Consider the following 20,862-nt stretch of genomic DNA (forward strand, 5'->3'; position numbering starts at 1 on the left):
CTGGTGAAGCTGCATCACCAGCAGCAACCTGGAGCTTCAACTTCAAGCACTTCCAAAGAACAATTTAACCCATTTACCTCTTCTCGTCGTATTCCCCTATCTTTTCCCTCTGTCGAAGTTTGGGGTCTCGGGCAAAGTTTGTGTTACTCCATCAATCCACATTTTCCCATTTTCTCTCCACGACCTCCACGATGGCGAAGGAGGACCAAGCTGGCGCCTCGGACAAGGGCAAGGGAAAGATAGATGATGTTCGCGAACTACAAGAGGATAAAAAGGACAGCAAAGATGGAAAGTTTATGATGAATGGGAAGAAAGATGAGGAGCCTAAAGAAGGTATGACGACGTGACTCTTTGAGACTTTGAGCACTTTCCGCAATGTGGTGCTAAATGTGCTCTATAGAAGAACTCAGTGAAGAAGACCAGCAGCTGAAGGAGAAGCTTGAGATGCTGGTGGAAAGATTGCAGGTAAAATGACATGCGCAGTCTTTACACAATCTGAACAGTGGCTCACTTGTCGTATTTAGGAACCCAATACCTCATTATACAAACAAGCTCTAGAGACGATCAAAGAGCTTATCAAGACCTCCACCTCATCTATGACCGCGGTGCCAAAGCCCTTGAAGTTCCTGCGGCCACACTATGACGAGCTCACAACTTTGTACGAACAGTGGTTAGCTGGCGACGACAAAGTAAGATGGGATGAGTGCCTTGGGTAACAGTGGAAACTAACATCGCGCAGGACTCGCTTGCAGATATGCTATCCGTACTAGGGATGACATACGGTGATGAAGAAAAGTTTGAAACGCTAAAATATCGCCTTCTTTCCCGATCAGATGACCTTGGGTCCTGGGGCCATGAGTATATCAGACACCTTGCTTTGGAGATTGGGCAGGAGTATCAGAATAGGATAACGGACGAAAAGGATGTACAAGACTTGGTTGACCTCGCATTGTCTCTGGTGCCCTATTTCCTCAGACATAATGCCGAAGCCGATGCCGTTGATCTCTTGAGCGAGCTAGAAATGATCGAAGAGATTTCCAAATTTGTCGACGAAAATACATACCCCAGAGTGTGCCTTTATATGGTCAGCATGGTCAATCTGCTCACATATCCGGAGGATCACCAATTTTTACGGACGGCCCACGATATTTATATGCGGTACAACAAATTTACGCAGGCCATCGTTATCGCCATTCGTTTGAACGATATTGATTTGATAATGAGCGACTTCAATGCTACAACCGACAAATCGATTAGGAGACAGATGGCTTTCCTCGTTGCTCGTCAACAAATCTGGCTTGATCTTGACGACGATAAAGATTCGGAATTGGTGGATTGTTTAAACAACACTCAGCTTTCCACACACTTCCGGACGCTTGCGAAGGAACTAAATATCATCGATCCAAGAATGCCCGAAGATATCTATAAGACTCACCTTGAGAGCAATCGGGGTGCGGGCCTCACCAATGTCGATTCTGCAAGACATAACCTTGCCAGTGCTTTCGTTAATGCCTTCACGAACGCTGGGTTCTGCAACGATAAGATGATGTTGGTTGAAGATGATAAGGGACCGTGGGTTTGGAAAACGAAGGATGATGGTATGATGTCGACCACCGCATCGATGGGAATGCTTCTTCAATGGAACGTTGAGGAAGGTTTGGATAAAATCGACAAGTTCACATATGCAGAAGAGCACCAAATCAGGGCGGGAGCATTACTCGCCATCGGTATTCTCAATTCTGGTGTCCGGCTTGATTCCGATCCCGCACTTGCTCTCCTCGGTGACGCGGAAAACTTGTCTAACAAAAACACCATGATGAGAGTAGCATCGATAATGGGCTTGGGTCTTTCGTACGCTGGATCGTGCAGAGAGGACCTGTTGGACCTATTGCTACCTATTGTTGAAGATGCATCATTGCCCATGCAAATTTCGGCTATGGCAGCTGTGTCCTTAGGTTTAGTATTTGTTGGCTCTTCGAATCATCAGGTTAGCGAGGCCATCGCTACGACTTTGATGGACGAAGAGAGACAACCTCAGCTAAAAGACAAGTGGACAAGATTTATGGCTCTTGGACTTGCGCTCCTGTATTTTGGAAGACAGGAAGAAGTCGAGGTAATTCTTGATATCCTGAAAGCGATTGATCACCCGATGGCCAAGCCCACCTCTGTCTTGGCTTCCGTTTGTGCCTGGGCAGGCACCGGTACGGTCTTAAAACTTCAAGAGCTTCTCCATATTTGCAATGATCAAATTGAAGACAAGGAGGAGAAGAAGGGGGAGGAGCTCGTTCAGTCATATGCCGTTCTGGGTCTGTCCCTTATCGCAATGGGAGAGGATATTGGCCAAGAGATGGTGCTCCGGCAATTCGGACATCTCATGCACTACGGGGCTGCAAATATCAGAAAAGCCGTTCCTCTTGCTATGGGTCTCATCAGCGCAAGCAACCCACAAATGGGCGTTTATGATACCTTGTCGCGATACAGTCACGATAATGACAATGACGTCGCCATCAATGCCATATTCGCGATGGGTCTCCTTGGTGCGGGTACCAACAATGCTAGGCTTGCACAACTCCTCCGACAACTTGCCAGCTACTATCACCGTGACCAAAACTCTTTGTTCATGGTCCGAATTGCTCAGGGTCTCCTTCACATGGGGAAAGGCAGTCTTACATTCAACCCATTCCACACTGACCGTCAGGTTCTATCGCGAGTTGCTGCAGCCGGTCTACTCACCGTCTTGGTCGCCATGATAGATGCCAAAGATTTCGTTCTTGCCGACTCGCATTACCTTTTATATTATCTTGTTACCGCCATGTACCCTCGATTCCTTGTTACTCTCGACGAGGATTTGCAGCCACTTAAGGTGAACGTTCGGGTTGGCCAAGCTGTGGATGTCGTGGGCCAGGCTGGTAGACCAAAGACTATCACTGGCTGGCAAACACAAAGCACTCCTGTCCTCCTGTCCTATGGAGAAAGGGCCGAGCTGGAAGACGAGGAGTATATCAGTCTTAGTAGCAGCCTTGAAGGGCTTGTCATTTTGCGAAAGGTAAGCAAAAAATCAATTATTTTTGCGAATGTTGAACCAGATACTAACTGCAACCCTTTTGTAGAACCCCGAATGGGAAAGCTCATCATAAGGTTTTGGCATGTCGGATCTGGATTGTTCTATGGGATGAAATGTATTTTCTTTTGCATTACTGCTAGATAAACTGGGGTTCCTGTTTTGCGGCAAGTAGGTGTGTTCAATACAATTAATTTCAAAATTGAAAAGTCACATAGTGCTCTATGATTTATGTCTTTCAGGATCACCGGAATAAAAGGCTTCTTAGAGAGGGATCTTACCGAACATACACGCCTTGGGTAGCAGGCTAAACTGTCTGATTGTGGCATTCATTCCACTTTGAAGATCGGCTATTGAGTATCACGTGATTGATAAGATCTGTGGCCGCCTTATCTAGCAGACAGCACAGAAAAAGTCGTGTCAAGCTCAGAGTATCAAAGGCAAATACAGGGTTGCTGTCTTGCATTTGGACATTGGGATACATCAATACGAAATATCCAACCTCTAGTGAGGGGTTAGTCCGTTAATATGAAGCTCGACGCAAAGGCGATGCGATACCTCACGAATGAGGATTTTCGAGTTCTTTCAGGCGTGAGTACCCCCGCACCGTACAACGTTATGAGAGGCATTCTGAGCAAAAGTTATATCTCCGCAGATCGAAATTGGAAGTAGAAATCATGAAGTTGTCCCTACACCTCTGATCATTCAGCTCTCTGGCCTTCGCGGTGGCAGCGGCGTTCATAAGTGTATATCGAATCTCGCAAAGTTGAACTTGATAGCGAGAGTTAAAAATGCAAAATGTGCAGTAAACTCGACCCAATGCTTAGGACAATAGTGGCTGTCAAGAAATCTAGGACTGATATGTCTGGGTTTGAATAGATGACGGATATAGACTAACGTATGGCGGTCTCGATTACCTCGCGCTCCACACCCACCAGAAACAGAAGACCATATATTCAATCGGGAATCAGATTGGCGTCGGGAAGGAATCGGATATTATAGTTGTTGCAGACAACTCGAAAACGCAGAGGATATTGAAAATTCACCGTTTAGGTCGAATCTCGTTTCGATCGATTAAGAATAATCGGGATTATCTCCGGCATCGCACGTCCGCATCATGGATGTACATGTCTCGATTAGCCGCGGTTAAGGAATTTGCGTTCATGAAGGCACTTAGGGAACATGGTTTTCCAGTGCCAGAGCCAATCGCCCAGAATCGCCATACTATTGTCATGAGCTTGATCGATGCTTTTCCCCTACGACAGATCGCTTCGGTGCCCGATCCTGCGTCATTATATTCTGAGTTGATCGATATGATCCTTCGTCTCGCAAGATACGGGCTAATACATGGTGATTTCAACGAATTCAATATATTAATCAAAGAAGAGTCGAAGAAGGCCGCGAAAGGAAAGCAGCCAGAAGGATCAGAAATCGATTTGGACGACCTTCAACTAGTGCCTGTGATCATTGACTTTCCGCAAATGGTTTCCACAGATCACATGAATGCCGAGATGTATTTTGATAGAGATGTTAACTGCATCAAAAGGTATTTCCAGAGAAGGTTTGGCTTTGTGAGTGATGAGCCGGGGCCTTTTTTCCGTGATGCCAAAAAGCTCGTTGGCAGAGACGGTGCTGTGAGATTGGACGTCGAAGTGGAAGCTTCTGGCTTTTCTAGAAAAATGGCTAGAGATTTAGAAGCGTATATGAAAGAAGTTGGCGTTGATGGGGGTGCTGGAGGGGAGAGAGGCGATGAGGGCAGTGAATCGGAATTGGATTCTGACGAAGACTACGAAGATGAGGACGGAGGCACTACGCTCAATACGAGGGAAGAAGATGATGGCACTCAACAGGCACCATCAATATCAAAAGATACCCTAGGAATTGATAGGCTTCGAATTTCAGAGCCGTCATGAGTAGGAGCTAGTCTATGGGGTGCTCCATACGGACTGAGTTCGCATAAGCAGCCGTAATGAGTAATTCAAACAATGAAATTATCCCGTACATGTCATTTATGCTACTCGATGCTGAAAAAGTATCAAAGGTAGTTAGGACACACTCTTCAAATTCCCACTACGATAAAACCCTGTCAAGGCAAACAAACGCGATTTTTACCTCAGAGTGTAGAAAACTCTGTCCAACTAGGGGCTGCCAGACAATGTTCGGGAGAAAGCCTAACTAAGTGAATAGTTAACTAGTTAACTAATTGACTACGGAGTGCTGCAACATCAAACTACGCAGTCTTATCTCAAGCCGCAAAAAAGATCATCGCCGAGCCAGCGACAGCAAGGTCGCTCTGACAATCTACCTCCCAGCTCAAGCAGCCCGAATTATCTTCCCTTGTCGCCTCAATTTCCGTTTTTAGGCATTACACCGTGTATATAATAATAAAATGCCGAGAGCACCGAGCATCAGGAACCTCCCGTTCAATTGGTTCAAACCTCCAGCTCCCGTTGAGCAGCGGAAACAAGTCTACCTGTATGCGCTTTCTTCCATTCCCGGATAATTCTCAGAAAACTCGAAAATTCTTTGCTAATGTAACCATCATACAGACCAGAATTCACAATAACCTTAATCCGCACACCTTTTCTCCCACCACGCTACGCCTCGTTCTGGGTTCCGCTGTCCTTCAACAAACTGGACATGAAGGATTACTTGAAAAGAGTATATGACGTCGACGTGATCAAGGTGCGAAGCTACGTTGAGCAGCAGAAAGTCACAAGGGAGAGACCAATGGGCAAAGAGGGCTATGGTCCACTTAGAAGGCCGATGGCCAGGAAGAAGATGACAGTGGAAATGACAGAGCCGTTTGTGTGGCCGGAGGAACCAAAAGACTTTTCACCGTATGTTATGACTGTGTTTCCTCTTCTCACAGGGTTGACGCATCAAAGCAATTTGCGTGAAGAGATGATAAAAAACTAACTACTCGTTCTGATTTGCAGGTGGGAGCGAGACACCTATTTCGAAGCGAAAAAGATGCAGGAGGATTATCAGGAGGCGCACGGCCCAGAATCCGGCATGAAAGCCCCGGAACGCCAGAGAGAATTGCTTGCCGAGCAGGCGAAGCGCCTAAAGCAGGGGAGGGAGACGTGGCAGCCAACGTGGCAAACTCTTGGGTTGAACTTTGAGAGGCCATTGCTTAGACCACAAACAACACCGTCCTCACAAACGTCATCGTCCTCGTAAAAGTAATATATATCCAAGCAGCGAATGGCAGCAGAGAGCTGTGAGAAGATATTTGGGATCTTTTAACGCGCAGTTGGATACAAACTGACGGCGTTTGAAGTTTAAGATTGATGTCTGGCTATATTCAACCTCAAATATGTATTATCTAACACTATTTTTCCTTGGCCTCTAGATGCCAGGACTGTATCAATAGACATGTGGATTTACACGCATCTGGTACTAAGTGGACCCTACCATGATCATATTGACGTGGTCAAAGATAGGAAAATCTCGAAATAAAGAACTAGAAATAGAGTGCAATGATTATAGTAGTATACATATGACTGAGCTGAAAAGTCCAACGCTCAAAGCAAGACAAAATCGCCACTTCTCTCCAACACCGTCGCTATATCACGATATGTAATGTGCGTGACACAAAAGGACTAATCAAATCTGGTGTGAAGAACACTCCGATATGCATTAAAATGGGACTACAGCCTGCTTTCAAATAGCGGGTGACGATGTTCACCTGGCCAATGGCCGTGGGGCCAAATGTGTCGAATAGCTTCCCAGATATGCCTTTAAAACAAAACGTTAGCATTTGCGGGGAGCTAGCCTGATGAGAGAGAAATCAAAGACGGGTGGTTGTTGACGACTTACTTGACATAGACAATTTCGAGGCCGCTCTGCACTTCCATGGGAACATCCCGCACATCTTTTCGATTATGATCGGGAAGAAGGACTGTCTTTACACCGGCCCTATGGGCACCGATGAGTTTCTCCTTAATACCGCCAACTGGCATCACCCGTCCACGAAGAGAGATTTCGCCTGTCATGGCAATCTCTGGAGGAACTGTTTTACCCGCGAAAAGCGAAACCAAGGCAATAGTATGAGCGAGGCCTGCAGAAGGGCCATCCTTTGGAATGGCTCCAGATGGGCAGTGGACGTGGAGGCTGCGATGCTTCATGATGTCCTCATTTGGGTCCTGTGTGACACCTAGTTCATACGAGTGGGCTTTGACCCAGGTCAAAGCGACCTCGACGGATTCCTTTAAGACGTCACCAAGTTTGCCAGTCAGTTGAACACTTCCATTTCCGGGCATGTCAGCAACTTCAATGAAAAGGATACTGCCTTGGCCACCACTCGAGTACGCTACAAGGCCAGTGACAATCCCAGGTCTCGCATGTTTCTCCGCAATTTCTTCGTCGAATTTCTCAATGCCAAGGATCTCGTCCAGATCTTCAATGGTGACATTGGGATTGTATGTAGCAACTTTGTTGGCATCCTTTGCATCTGCGTACTGAACAGCTTTGAATCGACAAACGGAGCCTATCTCCCTTTCCAAGTTGCGAACTCCGGACTCACGAGTATATGATGTAATTATTTTGTCGAGGATGTCGTCTGACAATTCGACTTGTCCTTCGGAGAGACCGTTCGTTCTGACTTGTTTCGGGACGAGGTGTCTCCTCGCGATATGTCGCTTTTCGATGGTGGTATAGCCTGACAGCTGTATTGTTTCCATACGGTCAAGCAATGGAGCAGGAATCGTGTCCAGCGAGTTGGCAGTTGCAATGAATAATACTTTGCTCAAGTCGATTGGAATATTGATGTAATGATCCGAAAAGCTGTGATTCTGCTCAGGATCCAAAACTTCGAGCATCGCTGCTGATGGATCACCGTGGAAGTTTGCACCGCCCACTTTGTCAATTTCATCGAGCAGGAATACCGGATTTGCAACGCCAACCTTTTTGAGACCATTCACGATGAGACCAGGCATGGCTGCAACATATGTTCTACGATGGCCTCGAATTTCTGCCTCATCTCTCACTCCTCCCAGTGAAATCCGGTGAAATTTGCGTCCTAAAGACGTCGCAATTGACTTTGCAAGACTGGTCTTACCAGTGCCAGGAGGGCCGACTAGAAGTAGAATTGGTGATTTATCAGTCTTTCGCTTAGACTTAAGCACATGCAGCTTGGCTTCAATATTGTCGCGCTCGGCGTCAGGTACTGGTTCTCCCTCATCCAATTTCCCCTCAGTGGCATTTAGATCAGAGGACAGCTTGGAGATCTCGGCATCAACTTCGCTGTTAAGTGACTGTTTAAGTTTGAGAACTGCCAGATACTCCAGCAGCCGCTTCTTGATTTTCTCCAGGCCATAGTGGTCATCATCGAGTTGTTTCCGTGCTCGTTGCAATGTTTCAACGCCAAGCTGGTCCTCTGTCACCTTTGTCCATGGAATTTCGGCTAGATTCTCCAAGTAGGTACGGCACACGCCATATTCCGCATTAATCGGGTTCATTTGCCGTAATCGCTTGAGTTCTCGATCGGCAACCTTTTGGGCTTCAGGGCTCAACTGGGCATCCTGGAGTCTCTGCTGGAGCTCATCGATTTCGCTATTTTCCTTCTCCCCTTCGCCATCACCCTTTCCCAACGGCATAACCGCACCAGCTGGGCGTCTTGCAAACATTTCTCTCTGGCGAGGGTCCAGCGTATTTATGTCGATTCCGATGTTTGTGGGCAGACCGGTCGTGGAGATAGTGGTAACTTTGATGACATTTTTGATGGACTGCACCTGCTTGACAAGCAATTCAACTACGCGTTCCAGCCGAGTCTTCAGGTCCAATGACGCCAATACTCGTAACTTCTCTTCAAAGCTCCCATCGGCTATTTCTGCCATGAAGTCGGCGAGACTACCCGCCTGGGAAAGGTCCTTTTTGGAGATGAGAAGCTCGAACCTTCTCGCAACAAGTGGCGACATGCCTGACTTCGACGAGAACATTGACGCCAACCTTAGCAACGCGAGAAACTCGCGAGACAAGTGTTTGAGTTGATCAAACAGATCTGGGATTTCGGCATCAATGGAATGAGGCACTGGAAGACCGGAGCAATCAGCACAGGCGCAGATCGTAATCATATTCCAGATGAACAGAAGCAAAGCATACCTGGCTCATCATAAACGACAACTTCGGCTTCAAAATGTGGCTTGTCCTTTGTAAATTTGCGAATTGTAAACCTCTTTGCCCCTTCTACGAGCATGTACGGTTCGGCATTCGGCCGGCCTTGGACACCAATGATTTTGGCAACGGTACCATATCCAAATAAATCCCCTCTGGATGCACGTGCCGGGTCAACCTTCGTAGTATCTTGGGATCGTTCGTTCTCATGCTCTCCATCTTCTAGCAAGCGTTGACCGTCCTTCGAAAGGAGCGGTGAACCAAGAGGGACGCAGCCGACAATAATTGGGGCATTACTGTATCTTTGAGAAGATCGACTAAATACGGACGTCAATAGGATTGGTATATCGGAACGGTCCGCAAGGGGAATTCGCAAGGTCGTGCCGGGAAGGAGGAGAGTTCCCTTCGCTAGAGGGATAAGAGGGAGCTTCATCGTTCGGCTACTCGTGGAACTCATGGTAGTTGATGTGTAAAGGACCTAGAGTGCAGGCTTTTATGTAGGATGACTATGAGGCCATCTCAGGAGATCAGAACAACAGCTACTGTGTGAATCAAGACGTAAAGAGCAAGGGCAGTGGGTTTTTTATAAAGACAATGTGAAGAAAATCCCCAAGAACCGGATAATGTCCCCTCAGATGAAAGGGAGAAACGGTGCCACCGTGCCAGCAGCAATATACCGAGGTTACCGTATTACAGTATTTCCCTGACCGTAAGCAGCCTTCTTGTTTTACCAGAGGCCAAAACCCCGGCGGCAAAGTGTATTCACGTGACACTTGCCTGGCCTGTCGGCGTTCGCCGCGTGGTGCAAGACCTATCACGGCCGAATCCGTCTCGCAAAACTCGAATGTTTTGGGGCATTGGTGGCGTAAATACGTCTGAGATGAATTAATAGCATGCAAGGAATTGAAAGCGAGGGGCAACAATGAATAAGTGCCGTAACCGGAGTTGTGTATGGTCAACCTCCTCATCAGTTAAGGTTCGGGTCCCAACGCGCGAAACGTGGGAGGTGAAGAGCATGTATGGAGTACGGAGCATTCAGATTCTGATCAACTCGACAACCATCAGCTGCGAATTTTGAAGAACCTTAGAAACAGTATTCTCTCATCACAGTTGCAAAGACTTTTCTTAACCTGCAGTCTCCTTTACTAAAAAGTCCAGCTAGATCCCATTCCACCTTCTAGCTACCTCCTTTTTTTTCTTCCGATTTACCCCTCCAACCCCCTCCATCACAATGGCCTCAACTGAAAGGAAAACGTTTACCATCGGGACAAGAAAATCTCAGCTTGCTCTCGTACAAACTGACCTTGTTCGAAATGCTCTTCAAGCTGCTTTCCCTGACTGTGAATTCAAAGTCCATAGTCGCGATGCTGCTGGAGACTTGAACAAAGTTACTCCTCTACGAGCGTTCACGACGAAAAACCTCTGGACTGAAGAACTTGAGGAATTGCTCATAGCGAAGCAAGTAGATCTCGTGGTGAATTCATTAAAAGGTTAATCGTGCTTCTGTCTCAACACAACCTCAAGATCCGCGGCTGACATCTTTCTTTGCGCTAGACATCCCAACGCAAATTCCATCTGCCTGCGTACTGGCAGCTGTTATGAAACGCGAGAATCCAAGAGATGTGCTAGTTTTAAAAAAGGGCCTACCTTCGATGACTCTGGCTGAACTGCCACCAGGGTCAGTTGTAGGAACATCGTCAGTCCGACGCATTGCTCAACTTGCACGACACTATCCACACCTGAAGGTTCAGGATGTCAGAGGCAATATCGACACCCGGTTAGCAAAGCTCGACGCTCAAGATGGGCCATTCAGCTGCTTGATACTGGCTGCTGCTGGACTGCTAAGGACCGGTCGGGAGGATCGCATCTCTCAATACTTGGATTCTACAAACGGAAAGATGCTTCATGCCGTTGGCCAAGGAGGCCTGGGAATTGAGATCCGCACCGACGATGAGGTTATGAGAGATATGCTCAACAAGATTGGAGATGTGAAGACTACATATACATGCCTCGCAGAGAGGAGTTTACTGAGAATCCTTGAAGGTGGTTGTAGCGCACCCCTTGGTGTTGAAACGGAATGGATTCAAGATGATAATGGGAAGGATCTCCTCAGATTGAGGTCAATCGTGACGAGTGTTGACGGAAAGGAAGCCGTGGAAATCGAGGAAGACGGTAATGTCCAGTCGGACGAGGCGGCGGAGACGTTTGGAAAAGAGGTAGCGTTGAAGCTTGTTGCCAGGGGGGCCGGGAAGATACTTGAAGATATTCAAAACCAGAAAAAAGAGCAATAAACGAGGAGATATTTATTTCTTCTTGATTATTGCAGGTAAAATGTATACAACTCAAGATGAGACCTGATCCCCAATGCCAAAGCAGGAAGTTTGTATCAACTAAACTGCACATACTTGTCGAAATCCGATATTCCAATTCCAATGTACTCCGTAACTACCGTCAATTTCTCAAGCTGACATGCTCGGGGTCGTCGTGTTGCTCGTCAGCCCAGGTAGCATGGAAGCTGCGGGTGTGTGTATTATTGGCTAAATCGCTCCACGGCTGCCTATCGACCTAAAGCTGCTTTGCCTTGGGAAAACCCAGAACCACAACACCCAAGGATATAGTGGCCGTTGATACTTTCAAATCTTCCGGATACATTGTTCACATCCCAAGTCCCTTTCGCGGCTCCGCTTCACATCCCCAAAATACCCCTCAAGCTTAAGACCAGGCTTGACAGCTAAGTCGAAACTCTGTTGATTGTTGATAATGTTCAGATCCATCGATCATCTCCGCGACAGCCAAGCTCCAGATGATTATCCGCGAGTCTACCTCTTTGGCGATTCTCTAACGGAATGGGGGTGTTCGGAATTGGATTCGGGGTTTGGGTGGAGATTAGAACAGTATTACAAAGACCGGGTTGAGGTTGTCAATGAAGGTAATTACCATTGTTGGGTTCATGAAGGCCCATGGTGGAGTTCACCCGCTGATATAGTTTGAAATAGGATATGCCGGGTACGCTCTATGCACCTATTACCCTTACAAATAGAGAAATAGAGGAAAAATGAATTTGCTGATCGTGGTTGGAGAAGACAAACGACAAGGTCGCTTCGCAGAATCTTCAAGGAACGAATCCTTGACAAGGCAAAGGAGCGTGGCTCACCCGCGCCGCTCTTTATAACGATATTTCTTGGAGCTAATGACGCCTGTTTAGATGGTGCCGGCACATACGTTCCCATAGAAGAATACGAAGAACATATCCGACACTATGTCAATAGCATCCTTAATCATCCTGCTACAAAGGGCACTAAAGTCATTTTGATTTCACCACCACCGGTCAACGTACCTCCTCCTCCAAAAGAGGGCTCGGAAAGCGACTTGGATATCCCCTCGGTTGCCGACGCTTTGTGGCATGTGGCTGCCAAGGGTCGAGGCTACAGGACTTGGGAATCGAAAAGAAAATTTGCGAAGAAAATTGTCGAAATTGGGCATGAGTTTCAGGAAAGGGCGGAACGAGTGGCACTTTTAGACTTCTGGACTATTATCACCAAGGCTGCGTGTCTAGACGACGGCGACGGCGACCCAGGTGATATCTTCCACAAACTTGATCTCGAAGATATATTACCAGGCTGTGGCATGCCGGGGTCGAAACGATTTGGACGCGGTTATTTCACTGACGGCCTCCATCTGGGCGAAAAGGCAGGTTTTTGCAAGTGACGTTGTGCGGATGCCTTTTATCTGCTAACGTTATAGTTGACAGGGGTATGAAATTCTCGGCCAAGGTCTCTTAGATCTCGTTTTAAAAAGATGGCCAGAGTTGAAAAGCGAGAATTTCCCGATCCGGCCGTGCGAGATAACTTCGGCATAATCTTGTCCCTCGGAACACTCGTCAGACAGTGAAGGATTGACACAAAAGGTCAACAGCATTGTAGAGGAAATAATGATGCATTCCTATTTAGCCTTTGTTTAAGGTGTTGCCGGAACCTCTTGGGTTTTCCTCTTTGAATTCATCCCACGCTCGTGCCTTCATCGTTTCTTCGTCGGCCTTCTTCATGTCATCTTCGTCAATTTCTTTCGGCGCGCCAGATTGTTCACCCCCACCTTCGATAATTCCTCCTCTCTTTCGCTCTTCTTCCAAGTATTCTTCTATTGTCATTGTCGGCAAATTGTGACCAGGCCGAAAAACTCCTCTCTGAAGTTCTGCCCTTCGACTCGTTAGGACGAAAGGTTGAAGGGGAACACCACCCTTGCTAAGAAGAGGGCCTCTTCCTCCACGACTACCCGAAGAAAGGCCAACATCGAGTCGCTCCGAATAGCCTGGAGCGCTGCTTGTACCAGGTGTCCTTGAGTCCTCCGGGGTTTGGGATGGACGCTCTGAGGCAGCTTTTGCCGCAAGTTTCAGCATAGATAGTTCCTGCGACAGCATGTCCAAAGATTGAAAGGTGTGGTGTGTGTAGAGGTTTATTTCTGCTAGATATAGCTGTCTCACAATCTCATCATCGTGGTCTATCGACTTCTGATTTTGGGAGAGATACTAATAACATGAAAGTGTAGAAGTTAGTAGATCGTTTAATTGTACCCTATCGTTGGCCATTTCGAGGTTTATACCTCAATTTTCTGTTTTAACTCCTTTTCTTCGCGAAATCGATCAATTTTAACTTGTCGTCGGGCAGCAAAATCGTTCGACGGAGCAAGACTGAATGAGTCCGGAGATTCGACGTATTGTTCGTAGAGGTTCTTATATGATTGAGATAGGATTCCATACTGATCCAGCAACTCCAGAAAACTTTCATACTCTTCACGAGTGCGTTGAACATTCTTCAGGCGATCTGCATATTGTGATCGTTGGAGCAGTTCAGCGAAAAGGTAGCCAACGGAGAGGTACCTAAGATTGCGCTGCGGGTTAGATTGGAATATGCGACCCAAGATTAAAAGGAATCGTACTGCAAATCGGCGGTGGCGATGTCTTCCAGAGACTCATTTGGGCTAAATATGGAGAGCTTATGGATTAGTTTCTGGCAGGATTCAAACGCCTGAATTGTGGAATTGAGCTGGTCTCCATTAGAGGGGTCGTTGATGTCGGTAGCAGTTTCCAATGCCTTTTTTTGAGACTTGGCGGAAGTAAAGAGAGCCTGCAGACTCCTAGGTTCCTCGTCCATCGTGGGCTGGTTGTGCAATAGCTGAAGAGTGCCCCGAGTTAGTTGCCAAACTTGATGTTGATAAGTGTACAGGGTACAGAGTACGGAGTAGTGTGGTAGGTATGTATGTACACTCGTCGGAGCTTGTGATGGAACTAGTTCCTAAGCAAGCCGCAACTAAAATGTGGGCAATAAATGTTTCATTCATGGTCAGGACCCACCGCCATTCCAAGCATCTTGAGCTTGCATGTTTTAAGATTCACTGATACATGCTGACCAGGTGTAGACGTGTTCATAGAAAGGATATATCAGTGAGGTCTTGCTCAACACATCAGGAAGGTCTCTCAATGTGTATTCCTGCTGCCTCCGATTGGCTCTGGGTGTCTGCCAGCTCAGCAGAACACATGGTGTACGAACCTGCATGCCTTCTTTGACATTCATCTCTGGTCCAAGGACCACTTTTTGATTGAAATAAGCAACCAACAAACAGAAAAGAGCCAGGCACTTGCCGTCAACCCTTTGTATGCCATGCATCTAAGGGTCATTGCTAGGTGAATTGAAATCTTCATCCTCACTTGCCATACACCCTCTTCTCTTGTTCCCTCTGTTTACACGAATGGAACAGCGGGGTAGCTGTTTTGGCCAACCCTTGGTCAAAAGAAACTCCCTTATCTTTCTTTCAGCCTAAGGCTGCTTTGATTACCCTTCACTTCAGTCATTCCGAAGAAATTATCAACTGGCCTTTCCATCCAGTACAGTGGTCACAGATTTGCGATGCAAGTTTAGATTGCAAGGTGATATCAAAGAACCAGCTTTTTTCTACCAAGCTGAACTCCCCTAAAAACTCTACTTCCATTCATTGCTGTCTTGCCAATTCTTCAAACCATAGGGCTTGTTAAACGGGAACCTCAGATTGCAAAATGGAGGAGCCGCAGAGGATAAACGATGAACCCAACGACTCCGTTGTGCCCGATCCAGCTGGACCGTCCGAGCCTGCAGAATCAGACAGCGAAGATGAACATACCCATCCAAACAACGCCGACGAACCCAGTATTCGCCGGAAGCAAAACTTGCGATTCAAGGAGCTGTTGGTTGACCTCCCAAAAGTACACTCACCTCCTCTTTCTCTAACAGGGTTATGGTATAGATTATCAGCGCGGGCAGAAGAAATCACGGCAGAAGATATCAAGGAAGTAATCAAAGCGACGAAGGACGATGAATTGTCTATGTCGAATCTCCTTGCAAAGCAAGACTTTGCCTCCGTGATACATGATCCACGAGAGTATCAGGTAGAATTGTTCGAAAAGGCAAAGAAGGACAATATCATTGCTGTCCTAGATACCGGTATTATTGGCGTCTCCATTCTTTACATCTTGTCTCCTATCCTCATTGAATTTAACGGACGGGCTGGCGATGGAAGTCTGATTCTGCGTAGGCTCTGGGAAGACGTTGATAGCAGTGTTGCTTCTTAAGCACATAATTGAGCAAGAGCTGATCGACCGAAGTGCTGAGAAACCTCATCGAGTGTCTTTTTTTTTGGTTTGATATAATCTTTTCGGAACACTCTTTCCCCAGCTAATCTCTCTTGTAGGTCGATAGTGTAACGCTTGTTTTCCAACAAGCTGCAGTGCTTCAGAATAACATCAATCAAAGGGTCGATAAATTTTGCGGTGCCATGGAAACGGACTTGTGGAATGGAGAGACATGGGAAAGACATCTTGCTAAAAATATGGTCATTGTTTGCACTGCTGAAGTGCTATATCAGTGTCTACTCCATGCTTTTGTTAAAATGGAAAACATCAACTTGCTGATCTTCGACGAAGCTCATAATGCAAAGAAAGATCACCCCTATGCAAGGTAAAGCTCAATGTATGTGTGGTAATACAGAGCTGATAGCCCTCATAGGATTGTCAAGGACTTCTACTTGAAGGATGGAAACGCTAAAAGGCCGAAAATATTTGGCATGACAGCATCACCCGTCGATGCCAAAATGGATGTGGTAAAAGCTGCAAGGTTATCCGCGACATTCTCCAGACGCGTGATTCGAAAATGCTAACCCAAAATAGAAACCTTGAGACACTGTTGAATAGCCAAATAGCGACGGCGTCCAATCTTTCTCTCCTACGGCAGAGTGTTCCGCGACCTAACGAGGAGGTCTGGAGCTATGATCGACTTGATCAACCATTTGAAACGCGACTTTACAAAGAACTACGTTCCCGTTTTGGGGATCTACGTGCACTCGAAAAGCTTTTCACATTTTCTCTCAAGGCCTCGTCAAATCTGGGGGCCTGGTGCGCCGATTGGGTTTGGTCATATGCATTGACCGAGGAATCATTGCCAAAGCTGGAAGGGCGTGCAGCTCGAACTGCCATGGGCAATCTACCAATAGCTAAAATTGTGAGACCCGAAGCCGAAATCCAACGTATTCGCGAAGCAAGTGAAATAATACGTTCCCATAAATTTGGAGATCCTGCGGTTCGACCTGAACTTCTCAGCCCCAAAGTCCGGAGATTGCATCATGAGCTCTTGAAATATTTTGAGAGACACACGGATACCAAGTGCATCGTTTTCACAGAGCAGCGACACACTGCCAGGATTCTATGCGATCTTTTTTCTAGGATTGGAACCAAGCATCTTCGGCCAGGAGTATTAATAGGGGTGCGGTCAGATGCCTCTGGCGGCATGAATATATCGTTCCGGCAGCAGGTTTTGGCAGTGGTTTCATTTAGAAAAGGAGAGGTGAATTGCTTGGTAAGACTGCCGATGTATTTACTGCGTATTCCCATTAACAATGCCGAAGTTTGCAACTTCTGTTGCGGAGGAAGGCCTTGATATTCCGGACTGCAACCTTATAGTCAGGTATGCATGTCCCGCCGCTACTTAATGGATTTCTCTTCAACTCAAGTTGGCAGATTTGACCTTGCGTCAACCCTTACTCAATACATCCAGAGTCGGGGGCGAGCAAGACACATGAATTCAACGGTAGGGCTGTTGCGTCACAGGATTTTGACCTTTGCTGATCCTCCTGTTAGTTTGCTCACTTGGTGGAGCGAGATAATTTTGTTCACAGAGAAAGTGTGAATCATCTTCAATCTTCAGAAGTAAGAACTCCCCTAAAATTCTTGCCTAGACATGCCTAATCATCACACGCAAAAACAGGAAATTATGAAGCGGTTCTGTATCTCTCTCCCAAAGGATCGCATTCTAAATTCCGATGATGTAGACGCACTCTACGAGAGTGATCGAAATCGGAAATCCTACACTGTCCAAACTACTGGAGCAAAGTTAACTTACAGTTCTTCCCTGGTTGTTCTAGCCCATTTTGCTAACTCCCTGGTAAGGCCTCCTTATTTGCTCGGTTGCTTAAGCTCTGACATTATTTTCAGCAATACGAAAAGGAGACCTCAACAGTAGTGAGCTATTACCACCGGTTCACAAAAAACGCGTTTGTCTGTGAGGTTGTCCTTCCAGAGAAATCACCAATACGTGGTATAGTTGGGAAACCCGCCTCGAAGAAACTAATTGCCAAACAATCTGCCGCTTTTGAAACATGCTTGTTGCTCCGAAAGCACGGGCTCCTTGACGATCATTTTGTGTCCACATACCATAAACGCTTACCGGCCATGAGAAATGCGCGCCTGGCAATCTCCTCTAAGAAAAGCAATCAATATGATATGAAGGTTAAACCAAAATTGTGGGAAACTTCTCGTGGAATCATACCTACCTCCCTCAATATCGTGGTTCTTGGTTTTCGCCCGCGAAGACTCTTGCACAGGGAGTATCATCCACTGGTTCTCTTAACTCGAGAGAAATTGCCACATTTTCCAGAATTTCCATTATATCTGGAGGATGATATTGAGTGCGACGTTATTTGCAGCTCAATAAGCTCTGGTTTCCAAGTATCGAGCCATGACCTGGAGGTCCTTACTACCTTTACGCTTCGGATATTTCAGGATATATTTCATAAGGTCTATGATCGAGATGTAGGAATGATGACGTATTGGCTTGCGCCTTTGAATCTAAGCTGCGATATCTCCTCTTCGGCATCACGCGATCTTCTGGACTGGGGGATTCTTCAGTTTGTTTTTGATAACCCGGAGATTCCCTGGTCCTCAAGTAACTCGGCGGCATTCTTTGCCAATCGATTTGTTTATGACAGATGGGATGGCAGGTACCGCTACTTCACACACGGAATTGATCCAAGTCTTCGACCCTCGGACCCTCCGCCCTCTTCAATGGCACGGCGACGACATATGGGCAATATAATGGACTACTGTCTTAGTCTGTTTAAAAATGCCAGAAAGAAGTTCCTGGAAAATTGCGACTGGACCCAACCCGTTATTAAGGCGGAGATAATTCAGTTACGCAGAAATCTTTTGGATAAGCGGACTAACAAGGAAAAAATAAAAGAAGGAGACTATTATATTTGTCTTGAGCCTCTAACGATTTCGGCGGTAAGTTTAAATTGGGATGCGGGAGCTACTATAAATGGTTGACACACTTGAAAGATACCAGCTTCAGTTGCCGCCTTTGCTTTCGCATTTCCGGCGATAATCAGTCGTATTGAATCGTATCTTATTGCTTTAGAAGCTTGCCAGGAATTGGATCTACCCATTTCTCCGGAGCTCGCACTTGAGGCTTTGACTAAGGACTCAGATAACACCGATGAACATCGAGCCCAACAGATTCATTTTCAGAGGGGAATGGGCAAAAACTACGAACGATTAGAATTTCTTGGTGATTGCTTTTTGAAAATGGCAACTTCGATCTCGTTATTTGCAATGAATCCAGATAACGACGAGTATGATTTTCACGTCAAGCGAATGTGTTTGGTCTGTAACCAGAACCTTTTCAAAACTGCAGTACGGTTCAAGCTTTATGCATTTATACGAAGTCAAAGTTTCTCCAGGTATATACCCATTTGCCCGAACCATGTAGCTTACATACTGACTTGGGAATAGGAGAGGTTGGTATCCAGGAGGCCTGACCTTGCTGCAGGGTAAAGGGCAGAGTAAAGGTGCTACCGAGAATAAGCATGCCCTTGCAGATAAAACTATTGCCGACGTTTGTGAAGCTCTGATTGGGGCATGCTGCCTGTTAGCCAGCAAGAATCACCGCTTTGACATCGCAGTTAAAGCGGTGACTGCTCTCGTCAGTAGCGATGATCATAACGTTTTGAATTGGGAGCAATACTCTCGGCTCTACTCAATTCCTAAGTATCAAACAGCTGTCGTGGATGCCGCAGAACTTGACTTAGCAGCTCAAGTTAAAAAGAAATTGGGTTACGATTTTAAATATCCAAAGCTCCTACGGTCTGCCTTTACGCACCCTTCATACCCTAGTGCGTGGGCGAGAGTTCCCTGTTATCAAAGGTTGGAATTCCTCGGTGACGCCTTGCTTGATATGGCCTGTGTCGAGCACATTTATCATAAACATCCAGATAAAGATCCTCAATGGCTCACAGAGCATAAAGTAAGGCCCTCAACCCTGCCACCGTTTCAGCCATGTCCTAACAATGTATCCAGATGGCGATGGTGTCAAACAAGTTTCTTGGCTCTGTTGCAGTGAGACTTGGACTCCATTCTCATCTCAACCACTTTTCCACCTCGCTTCAGTCGCAAATTACCAATTATGTGGAGGAAATTGAAGCAGCAGAGCTAGAAAGTGGTGACCCCCCTGATGCGTGGACATTGACGAGCGACCCGCCGAAGGTACGCCGCTTCCATAATTCGTCGAGCTCCTTGGGAGCAAATCAGAGTCTAACCGGTTCTATAGTGCCTTCCAGACATGGTAGAAGCGTATATTGGCGCAATATTTATTGACTCAGGCTTCAGCTTTGAGGTAGTCGAGGAATTCTTCCAGAAATTCCTCAAGAAGCATTTCGAAGACATGACCATTTACGACACCTACGCAAACAAACACCCAACGGTTAAGTTTCTGGGCTCAAAGAGACGTGGAATCCAGGCTAACAATATTGCAGACGTATCTACATAACAGGCTGGCCATCGACTTTGGCTGTTCAAATTACTGCTTGAAAGCTGGCGAAGTGCCATATGTTGATGGGCCAGGCACGCGGGTGCTTGCAGCTGTTATCGTGCATGATGAAGTAGTGGCTGAGGGCGTAGCCTCTTCGTCTCGTTATGCTAAGCTGAAGGCGAGCGAGGCAGCTCTTTCGAAACTTGAGGGCTTGCCGCCATTCAGATTCCGGGAGATATATGGATGTAATTGCCAGGCAGGTCAAAGCGAAGCTGGAAACGAATAAAGGCTATCCTACGGAGTAGTTATTGAATGGAAATGAGCTTTTCCCTTTTCTTTTTCTTTTATTTTTCTTTTTCTTTAACAAAAAGGTACGGATGTCGGCTCCGTCAGTTCATGCTCTGTACACCATATCCGTACGGAGTACTCCGCGTTCTCCGTACAGCAAATCGTTTTTGAAGAGCAAGGGAATGGTTCAAAATAAAGGGAGCCACGTCATTAGTCATCAACTCACGGAACCACGAACCACGTTTCAGGATCCACTAAGCTGTAATTGGACTAGCGAAGCCGGGCCTCTAA

At 46.5% G+C, this 20,862-nt stretch overlaps 8 protein-coding genes across 9 annotated transcripts; 6 read left to right on the forward strand and 2 right to left on the reverse strand.

The window, feature by feature from the left end:
* The first annotated feature begins 60 nt into the window (after window positions 1-60).
* On the forward strand, window positions 61-3,266 carry CIMG_09175 (26S proteasome regulatory subunit rpn-1). Its single transcript, XM_001239553.2, has 4 exons — window positions 61-333; window positions 401-465; window positions 525-689; window positions 740-3,266. The coding sequence occupies exons 1-4, from the start codon at window positions 192-194 to the stop codon at window positions 3,206-3,208; spliced, it is 2,841 nt and encodes a 946-aa protein (XP_001239554.2). The 5' UTR covers window positions 61-191; the 3' UTR covers window positions 3,209-3,266.
* Window positions 3,267-3,582: 316 nt separating this feature from the next.
* On the forward strand, window positions 3,583-5,069 carry CIMG_09176 (Atypical/RIO/RIO2 protein kinase). The gene is made up of 3 exons (XM_001239554.2): window positions 3,583-3,652; window positions 3,717-3,861; window positions 3,941-5,069. Exons 1-3 carry the CDS (start codon window positions 3,590-3,592, stop codon window positions 4,972-4,974), a joined length of 1,242 nt encoding a protein of 413 aa, XP_001239555.1. The 5' UTR covers window positions 3,583-3,589; the 3' UTR covers window positions 4,975-5,069.
* A 287-nt stretch (window positions 5,070-5,356) lies between these two features.
* Window positions 5,357-6,436, forward strand: CIMG_09177 (mitochondrial 54S ribosomal protein YmL41). The gene is made up of 3 exons (XM_001239555.2): window positions 5,357-5,536; window positions 5,611-5,901; window positions 6,001-6,436. Exons 1-3 carry the CDS (start codon window positions 5,451-5,453, stop codon window positions 6,242-6,244), a joined length of 621 nt encoding a protein of 206 aa, XP_001239556.1. The 5' UTR covers window positions 5,357-5,450; the 3' UTR covers window positions 6,245-6,436.
* A 79-nt stretch (window positions 6,437-6,515) lies between these two features.
* Window positions 6,516-9,866, reverse strand: CIMG_09178 (ATP-dependent protease La). The gene is made up of 3 exons (XM_001239556.2): window positions 9,167-9,866; window positions 6,884-9,095; window positions 6,516-6,802 (listed from the first exon to the last, which is right to left on the reverse strand). The coding sequence occupies exons 1-3, from the start codon at window positions 9,633-9,635 to the stop codon at window positions 6,715-6,717; spliced, it is 2,769 nt and encodes a 922-aa protein (XP_001239557.1). The 5' UTR covers window positions 9,636-9,866; the 3' UTR covers window positions 6,516-6,714.
* A 374-nt stretch (window positions 9,867-10,240) lies between these two features.
* Window positions 10,241-11,615, forward strand: CIMG_09179 (porphobilinogen deaminase). The gene is made up of 2 exons (XM_001239557.2): window positions 10,241-10,668; window positions 10,733-11,615. The coding sequence occupies exons 1-2, from the start codon at window positions 10,410-10,412 to the stop codon at window positions 11,467-11,469; spliced, it is 996 nt and encodes a 331-aa protein (XP_001239558.1). The 5' UTR covers window positions 10,241-10,409; the 3' UTR covers window positions 11,470-11,615.
* Window positions 11,616-11,796: 181 nt separating this feature from the next.
* Window positions 11,797-13,286, forward strand: CIMG_09180. 2 transcript variants are annotated; one of them, XM_004444814.1, is made up of 4 exons: window positions 11,797-12,107; window positions 12,175-12,184; window positions 12,262-12,868; window positions 12,930-13,286. In XM_004444814.1, exons 1-4 carry the CDS (start codon window positions 11,939-11,941, stop codon window positions 13,035-13,037), a joined length of 894 nt encoding a protein of 297 aa, XP_004444871.1. In that variant the 5' UTR covers window positions 11,797-11,938; the 3' UTR covers window positions 13,038-13,286. The 2 variants fall into 2 exon arrangements, with proteins under 2 accessions (XP_004444871.1, XP_004444872.1); XM_004444815.1 differs by having other exon boundaries at window positions 12,262-13,286.
* On the reverse strand, window positions 13,099-14,416 carry CIMG_09181 (TOR signaling pathway regulator). Its single transcript, XM_001239559.2, has 3 exons — window positions 14,114-14,416; window positions 13,778-14,054; window positions 13,099-13,703 (listed from the first exon to the last, which is right to left on the reverse strand). Exons 1-3 carry the CDS (start codon window positions 14,326-14,328, stop codon window positions 13,125-13,127), a joined length of 1,071 nt encoding a protein of 356 aa, XP_001239560.2. The 5' UTR covers window positions 14,329-14,416; the 3' UTR covers window positions 13,099-13,124.
* A 120-nt stretch (window positions 14,417-14,536) lies between these two features.
* Window positions 14,537-20,619, forward strand: CIMG_13589 (dicer-like protein 1). The gene is made up of 17 exons (XM_001239560.2): window positions 14,537-14,716; window positions 14,784-15,394; window positions 15,455-15,651; window positions 15,743-15,846; window positions 15,899-16,164; window positions 16,213-16,320; window positions 16,374-17,058; window positions 17,108-17,166; window positions 17,220-17,289; window positions 17,340-17,408; window positions 17,467-17,643; window positions 17,694-18,761; window positions 18,816-19,216; window positions 19,269-19,779; window positions 19,833-20,018; window positions 20,083-20,235; window positions 20,288-20,619. The coding sequence occupies exons 2-17, from the start codon at window positions 15,228-15,230 to the stop codon at window positions 20,567-20,569; spliced, it is 4,503 nt and encodes a 1,500-aa protein (XP_001239561.2). The 5' UTR covers window positions 14,537-14,716; window positions 14,784-15,227; the 3' UTR covers window positions 20,570-20,619.
* Window positions 20,620-20,862: the final 243 nt, after the last annotated feature.

This window comes from Coccidioides immitis, assembly GCF_000149335.2.
Source record: "Coccidioides immitis RS genomic scaffold supercont3.5, whole genome shotgun sequence".
NCBI lineage: Eukaryota > Fungi > Ascomycota > Eurotiomycetes > Onygenales > Onygenaceae > Coccidioides > Coccidioides immitis.

What these genes read in the sequence shown, in the direction of transcription:
- CIMG_09175 (XM_001239553.2), top strand. Translation starts at nt 192, where the DNA reads ATGGCGAAGGAGGACCAAGCTGGCGCCTCGGACAAGGGCAAGGGAAAG. An exon ending in AGATGAGGAGCCTAAAGAAG is followed by an intron (nt 334 to 400) that starts GTATGACGACGT and finishes TGTGCTCTATAG; the next exon opens with AAGAACTCAGTGAAGAAGAC. An exon ending in GGTTAGCTGGCGACGACAAA is followed by an intron (nt 690 to 739) that starts GTAAGATGGGAT and finishes AACATCGCGCAG; the next exon opens with GACTCGCTTGCAGATATGCT.
- CIMG_09176 (XM_001239554.2), top strand. Translation starts at nt 3,590, where the DNA reads ATGAAGCTCGACGCAAAGGCGATGCGATACCTCACGAATGAGGATTTT. An exon ending in ATTTTCGAGTTCTTTCAGGC is followed by an intron (nt 3,653 to 3,716) that starts GTGAGTACCCCC and finishes ATATCTCCGCAG; the next exon opens with ATCGAAATTGGAAGTAGAAA. An exon ending in GAGAGTTAAAAATGCAAAAT is followed by an intron (nt 3,862 to 3,940) that starts GTGCAGTAAACT and finishes GGGTTTGAATAG; the next exon opens with ATGACGGATATAGACTAACG.
- CIMG_09177 (XM_001239555.2), top strand. Translation starts at nt 5,451, where the DNA reads ATGCCGAGAGCACCGAGCATCAGGAACCTCCCGTTCAATTGGTTCAAA. An exon ending in CAGCGGAAACAAGTCTACCT is followed by an intron (nt 5,537 to 5,610) that starts GTATGCGCTTTC and finishes ACCATCATACAG; the next exon opens with ACCAGAATTCACAATAACCT. An exon ending in GAACCAAAAGACTTTTCACC is followed by an intron (nt 5,902 to 6,000) that starts GTATGTTATGAC and finishes TCTGATTTGCAG; the next exon opens with GTGGGAGCGAGACACCTATT.
- CIMG_09178 (XM_001239556.2), bottom strand. Translation starts at nt 9,635, where the DNA reads ATGAGTTCCACGAGTAGCCGAACGATGAAGCTCCCTCTTATCCCTCTA. An exon ending in TGTCGTTTATGATGAGCCAG is followed by an intron (nt 9,096 to 9,166) that starts GTATGCTTTGCT and finishes CCGGTCTTCCAG; the next exon opens with TGCCTCATTCCATTGATGCC. An exon ending in CTCGAAATTGTCTATGTCAA is followed by an intron (nt 6,803 to 6,883) that starts GTAAGTCGTCAA and finishes TTTGTTTTAAAG; the next exon opens with GCATATCTGGGAAGCTATTC.
- CIMG_09179 (XM_001239557.2), top strand. Translation starts at nt 10,410, where the DNA reads ATGGCCTCAACTGAAAGGAAAACGTTTACCATCGGGACAAGAAAATCT. An exon ending in CGTGGTGAATTCATTAAAAG is followed by an intron (nt 10,669 to 10,732) that starts GTTAATCGTGCT and finishes TCTTTGCGCTAG; the next exon opens with ACATCCCAACGCAAATTCCA.
- CIMG_09180 (XM_004444814.1), top strand. Translation starts at nt 11,939, where the DNA reads ATGTTCAGATCCATCGATCATCTCCGCGACAGCCAAGCTCCAGATGAT. An exon ending in GCCTCCATCTGGGCGAAAAG is followed by an intron (nt 12,869 to 12,929) that starts GCAGGTTTTTGC and finishes TATAGTTGACAG; the next exon opens with GGGTATGAAATTCTCGGCCA.
- CIMG_09181 (XM_001239559.2), bottom strand. Translation starts at nt 14,328, where the DNA reads ATGGACGAGGAACCTAGGAGTCTGCAGGCTCTCTTTACTTCCGCCAAG. An exon ending in ATCGCCACCGCCGATTTGCA is followed by an intron (nt 14,055 to 14,113) that starts GTACGATTCCTT and finishes GCGCAATCTTAG; the next exon opens with GTACCTCTCCGTTGGCTACC. An exon ending in AGTTAAAACAGAAAATTGAG is followed by an intron (nt 13,704 to 13,777) that starts GTATAAACCTCG and finishes TCATGTTATTAG; the next exon opens with TATCTCTCCCAAAATCAGAA.
- CIMG_13589 (XM_001239560.2), top strand. Translation starts at nt 15,228, where the DNA reads ATGGAGGAGCCGCAGAGGATAAACGATGAACCCAACGACTCCGTTGTG. An exon ending in CATTGCTGTCCTAGATACCG is followed by an intron (nt 15,652 to 15,742) that starts GTATTATTGGCG and finishes GATTCTGCGTAG; the next exon opens with GCTCTGGGAAGACGTTGATA. An exon ending in ACGCAAACAAACACCCAACG is followed by an intron (nt 20,236 to 20,287) that starts GTTAAGTTTCTG and finishes ACAATATTGCAG; the next exon opens with ACGTATCTACATAACAGGCT.